The 6,672-nt window shown below is 36.1% G+C and overlaps 1 protein-coding gene across 1 annotated transcript; it reads right to left on the bottom strand.

The window, feature by feature from the left end:
- Positions 1–5,848: 5,848 nt before the first annotated feature.
- LOC110938611 lies at positions 5,849–6,468 on the bottom strand. The gene is made up of 2 exons (XM_022180822.2): positions 6,139–6,468; positions 5,849–6,039 (listed from the first exon to the last, which is right to left on the bottom strand). Exons 1-2 carry the CDS (start codon positions 6,328–6,330, stop codon positions 5,920–5,922), a joined length of 312 nt encoding a protein of 103 aa, XP_022036514.1. The 5' UTR covers positions 6,331–6,468; the 3' UTR covers positions 5,849–5,919.
- Positions 6,469–6,672: the final 204 nt, after the last annotated feature.

Raw genomic sequence — 6,672 nt, 5'->3', positions numbered from 1 at the left:
ATCAATCAAAGTAGCATATACAGTGAATGATTCAGACAAATTATATTATGATGAGGCATTTCAAATAAGAAGTGTAAAAACTGAAATGATCAAAAAGGTTTTCAAACTGACAGAAATTAAAATTTCTGAAATAAAAGATTTAAATCTTTCTGAAAAACCTAAACCTTACACTTCAAGAATTCATCAAAGAGTAAACAAGAAAATGGGTTACGGTTGTGGTTATGGTTTTCAAAAGCAACCAAACCATAATGGTAATTTCAAAAAGAAAGGTCTTGGTTTCACTTCACCAGAAAATTATAAAAATCACAAAACTTATAAACCAAAAACAAAATTTGTTGCAGGTGGAAGTTCAGAGGATGAACAGAAGAAACCATTCTGGAAGCAGTCAAATCAAGAGTTTCTTGCTGAAGTAAAGAAGAATGTGAGAAAGTTTGCTCAAAGAGTTGATAGAAGAACCTGTTTCGAATGCCAAGAAGTTGGACACATAGCTTGGAATTGCCCCAAGTCCAATATAAAACAGGGAGTTTCTTCACAATCAAAACTGAAAACTAGTGTTAATGAAAAGAAACAACCAACTGATAAAATTAAAATGAATTCATTCTGAAGATAGTAAAAATTCAAAACGTTTTTACAAAAGAAGAGGTGATTTGAGCAAGCAAAAGTGGGTTGTAAAAGATGAAACCAGTTCTGACAATGAATCTGATTCCATAAAATCAGAGGAGTCATTTGTTGAGAAAAAGATTGTAGATTTCGTTCCAGAGGTGAACGATGAGAATTTTCCTCCATTGTCAAAGGAAAATTTAAAGTCGAAAGTGGGAAAGGTTGAGATTTCAAATCAATTATTCACTGGTAAAGGAGAATTTGATGTTGATAAGGCTTTCAATGGGAAAGTCAAAAATATTTTTGGTAAAATGGTTGATAGAAAGGTAAAAGGTGCTAAAGAATTTTACAAATCAAAATGTTGGTGGGATAGATGTGTATCAAAATCACCCAAGGTTGGTCAGGCTTGGGTGGACATAATGTTTGATTAAACACCTGACTTGCCGTTGCTCCCAAGTGGGTAATCATGGAGCATGAATCGGCATCTTTCTTGGTATATGTTTGGTTGGTAATCTTACAAGCGGTACAGAGGTTTATTCTGTCAAAGTGATTAATCAAGGTCATTAATTTGAACTTGATGTAATTCTCATTCAAGTGATTAAAATAAAGTGATGTGATGACCCCGATTCTACATATGATAAAATCAACAAAACTAATTTTCCGGAAAAACCATTTGATTAAAACAAACTTAAGTGTTTTGAAATCACAATGGGAAAATAGTTTGTTGAGAGGGGGAGTTCTGATTGTTTATGCTAAGAGAATGGCGATTTGAAGTGATTTGATATTAGTTGTTAAATTGTTTGTACAGTTTGTTTTCAAATTTCTTTAATTGTATTTTGCATTTTAGGGAGAGTAAAAATTTCGGAAAATCCAAAAACATTAAAAATTTGGAAAAGTCAAAAACTTGATAAAATTCAAAATGAGTTTTGTTGTATAAAAGAGGAAATGATAGTACATCAGTGGACTATCACAGCACGCTAAAGAATTGGAAAGTCAAAAATGTGATAAACGGTCTCACTGATGATGTGCCAGTAGGTTTTTGCACATTTAGTAAATTATGTCGAGATATAAACCTAAATTCAAACTTGCTTAATTTGTGGGTAACATCTCTCGGATATATGGGTAACCCCCAAAATCTTGTTTGAAGGACCCCTCTTTCTGAGATACTAGGTCTTTATACTTAGTGATATCTGGGGTATTATCCCGGGACTTCTGCTGAATGGAAATTCTGACCTAGTCTCCGTATAATACTTTCTGCAAATGCTTGAAATATAGCGAAGCCCTCAGTACAAAAAATGATGAAACATTGAAAAACGCTAATCATGTGCTGTTGAAGAAAAGATCCTCTAAAGGGGACACACCAAAAGTCGAGCCATCATCTCTCTGCTGAACGGAAGTTCTGATCTGAGCTCTCACGGTTTCGCATTTAACCCCTTACAGATATCATCTAGGTATACTCACCTGTAAGACTGAATATTGGGATCTGGATACAGGAGTATATTCTGAGGTGGGACATGCGAATAAGTTTAAGTCTTTAAAACATTAATCTCGAATCTCAAAACAGTTGAACTTTGTGTGAAAATTTAAGTGGATCAGTATACTGACAATCTAAGTGAATCGTTTTGAACTTAAAAGGGTTAAAGCTTAACGGTGTTGGTGATTTGTCTCAAAACTGATATGATCCTCTTACACAAACTCACAAAAACATTGTATGTATATATTTCTTTATTGCATTTCATTTCGGTTATATCAAAAATCCAAAAAGATTTTTGGTGTGTTTTAACATAATTTTGAAAAATACAAAAAGATTTTAGGCAACTAATGTTGAAAAGTTGATTTTCAAAATTCCGAGTGCTAAACATGACGAACAAGTTTGGGAGTGTTTTGAAAGAAATTGATATACATACAAGTGGTTCATCGGAGACTTATATGTTAAAATCTTTATGTATGAGTCTTGAAAAAGATATGTTAAATTTTTGTCTTCAAGTGTTTAGCAGGATTTATAAATTTGCTATATCTTATTTTTATGAAACTTATGTTTTGGGTAGAGAATATGCAGGTGAGCCAGGTTGCGATACCTGAACCTGTGAATATGTGAGCAGAGTTTGAGGCAGACTACGATCCCATCACAAGTTGAGGGGGAGTCTGTTAGAGAAAGAGAGTCTGAAGATGCGAGAGCTAGGAATTCTGATCCTAAAGATTCCAGAGATTGATAGAGCATCATCCGAGGGGAAGATTAGCTGAAGAAAGAGTTAGAGTGAGACAAGAACCAGATCGAGATTCTGGAAGCCCGAAGACTGATAAAGACTGAAGACTTTGAAGACTTGGCACTTAAGACTCGTCAACATCCGAGGGGGAGTCTGTTGGTGCATACGTCTGTCGACTTCGTCTTGTATCGAGTCTAGTATTAGAATTGTTAGATCAGGGCGCGTTGTACGAGAAAATATGAAGTTTTAGGCTGAAATTATTGTGATTCCGCTTGAATTGGTGATTCCGCTTGAAAATGACATGTGACGTTTTCAAGCGAAATCACAATATTAGTGATTCCGCTTGAAATGATCACTATCACTTTCAAGTGAAATCTGTTCCCTATATATAGCCTTCAAGCGGATTCAATTAGAACAGTTCTGATTTTCGGGTACCGAAGTGCTGCCGAAGTGCCGTCTGTCTGTCTGTAATCAGTGTGAAATCAATATACAAGGCAATTTTAAGTGAAACAAGTTGTTTTCCACATCTGTTTCTTAGTTTCCGCCTCTGAAACAGATTAGAACACCTCTGATCGACTCGTTTGGGTCCGTTCACGATCCTACAAGTTCACTCTCAACCTACTGTTCACTCTAGAACCCTACCCTATATATTTTGTTTATTGAATAATATTTTGTTTATCAATTAAGAGATTTCACCTACTTCTCATAAAGGCATAAAAAGATTTCACCTACTTCTCATAAAGGCATAAAGAAATTTCACCATCCCAAACCTCCTGGCACTCCCACACCACCAAGACCGTTAATAAAAACCATCTTAAAAGATATCAATTTTCACATTAATTCAAACTTTGAAAAAACCAATAAAAGAAAGAAGCTAATTGTGTGTGTGGAATCTCGACTGATAGGGGGAGAACTAAGAACATATATACTTTGATAATTACTATATGTGATAATGTTTAAATTTAAAACCTATAACTACATGTCGGAGGTTTATGATTATTTACTCTTTTATATTATTTTAGTTTGGGGCATGATCAAAGGTATTTGATACGATTATAAGATTATTTAGACCAGATGTGGAGAGAAGGAACGAGTCTGCTAAATTACATTTTTAAAAATAATTATAATGTAACCTTTATGGATTGGCGAATATATATACCACTACGGAGTATTTTTTAGAAAAACCGAACGGCCGCAACGTGCGGGTAAACTCGCTAGTACCATAAAGACATAAACTTTTATTACTGATATCATGTGACACTGATGTTTATAATGTGCGTCCGGTCATAGTATAAAGTAGTCTCTTACTTTCCTGCAAAGTTTCTCGCCCTTTTTCTCTATGACTCTATATATGTCTCTCAATATGCATGCATCTGTCTCACATACACATTCTCTCTTATGGATCGCGGTCATCACAATGGTTCCTACTATGGTGATCAAGGAGGTGGCTTGCCAAATTCTCGAATTCATGCACATTTCCTCTAAATTCTCCTTCATGGTATACACCCACTCCTCAATTGGCACCTCCAAATAGTTTTGTATGGAATTGAAGTCATCAAAAATCGACGAATTACGATGAAACACTATTCCCTTCAAATGCATTTAGTGCATTTTCTTCTTCTAGTGGAGCGATTGGTACTAGCTCGCATGTAGGAGCCGGAGTCCCTATTATACCATCGTTGCCCATGGATCAAATATTAGGTGTTGATAACATGTTTCTAGATGGAGGGCAGTGTGTAACTTTGGATGATTTGAGAAATTATCCAAACATAGACTTTACCAATCAGGTAATCAATCCTTCATACCAGATCTCGGATACTGGCTCTAACAACTCTAGGACTTATACAAAGAGACTTTGGACAGGAGAATAAGACAGGTTAAAATACATTCTTGATTTTTTTCTTTTTAATTTATTTGTTTAAAGTGTTGATGCTAAACTTGACATGCCTATGTGTGATTTTATGAAGCAAACTGAATGCACTTGTTTCCGAGTTTGGGACGAGAAACTGGACTCAAATCTCTGACTTGATGGGCGGTAGAGCTGGAAAACAATGTCGCGAGCGATGGTACAATAATCTGCGTCCTGATATTAAGGTCTTTTTTCCTCCATATACATTATGTGTTTTGATCTTAGCAACTTCACATTTTCAGAAATGAAATCAGAAATGTTTCTACACTTTGGTTTTGAATTAAAACTAGTTAATAACTAGATCCATTTTGAAATGATAACTGTTACTTTTTTTTTTACTTGTTAGACTTCTATATCAAAATGTACGTCATTTTTTTAGTGTAAACTGCAATTTTACCCCATGAGGTTAGGGGTCATTGGCACCCTTACCCCCCTAACGAAATAATTGCAATTTTACCCCCCACTGTTTGCTGTTATGTCGCAACATTACCCCCCAAGCTCAATTTTGTTGACTGATCTGTTGACTTGGTGGTGAAATGACTATTTTACCCTTTTATTTTACCCCCTGTGTTTTGTTTACTCTGTAATATTACCCCCTGCCACCGCCATTCACCACCACAACCACCACTGCCACCTCCAGCCACCACCCTCAACCACCACTGCCACCGCCATTCACCACCACAACCACCACTGCCATTCACATCGAACAAACTCCGCAAATTACAAATATTGTTATGAGTTAATCTTACTTTAACCACAGCACAAACATTATACCATTCACTTCGAATCTTCGATGAGAATCAAAACTCACCCTATTAGAAATCGAAAATCAAAATCGAAGCAGACCCCTCGGAAATCAAAGGTGAAACGAAGTTTCTTTTTCATGAAATTTCAATAACAGACTACGTAAATGCAAGATTCAAAATTGAAACTTGAAATAAAGAAATTAAAACCCACAAAAATCTTTAACTATTTTCCACTTTTGCTCGTTAAGGCTGAATCTTAAAAAATAGGCATGCTTGCAATATATTTCCCCTGTTTGTAATAGCAAATTAGGATGAATAAAAGTGCTCTGTTTTGCTCGTTATAGTCACACACACACAGTAAAAACACTATACTAGACACACACTAAAACCAACAGAATATTGGGTTTTATGAATAATAAATAACTCTGCAAATTACAAATATTGTTATGAGTTAATCTTACTTTAACCACAGCACAAACATAATACCATTCACTTCGAACCAAAACTTAAGATACAAACAAAGCAAATTCTCAAACTGAGGAAACAAACCACTCATATTCATGCTTCCTCCTGTCTCCTGCACAGCAACAAAACAAAATTAACTCCGTTACAATTTACAATCATGAACATAACACGATTCAAAAACCTAATTAGGTTAACAACAACAACAACTTACACGCTGCTGCTGCTGCAGTTGCTGTCCCGCAAACGCTCCTCCGATTATTTCACGGCCGTTATCTAAACTCAAACCTAACGGAAACTGTTGCGGTTGCAGTTGTTGTTGATGATGAACGGAAACTGTTTCAGAGCCAGTAGAATCAGCGGTATTAACAGGTAAGTATCCGGTGATGTTCTCCGATTCACTCATGGTTAGTTGAAAGCCGGAGGTGGAAGCCGGTGGTGGAGGTGGAAGCCGGTGGTGGAGTTGGAAACCGGTGGTGGAGGTGGAAGCCGGTGGTGGATGGAGTGGAAGTGAAGAAGCTTAGGGGATAAGATTGTGATATAATGTTGAGTTTAAGGGTTATTGTAGTATATAAGGTACTAATTAACGTGAAATTACCTATTTACCCTTTGACTCTCCCATGCTTTTATTGACCAGTCAACAAATTTGAGCTTAAGGGGTAATGTTGCGACATAACAGCAAACAGTGGGGGGTAAAATTGCAATTATTTCGTTAGGGGGGTAAGGGTGCCAATGACCCCTAACCTCA

This window comes from Helianthus annuus, chromosome 5, assembly GCF_002127325.2.
Source record: "Helianthus annuus cultivar XRQ/B chromosome 5, HanXRQr2.0-SUNRISE, whole genome shotgun sequence".
Classification (NCBI taxonomy): Eukaryota; Viridiplantae; Streptophyta; class Magnoliopsida; order Asterales; family Asteraceae; genus Helianthus; species Helianthus annuus.
The sequence above is the reverse complement of the archived record's forward strand: the minus strand, read 5'-3'. Positions and strand labels throughout refer to the sequence as shown.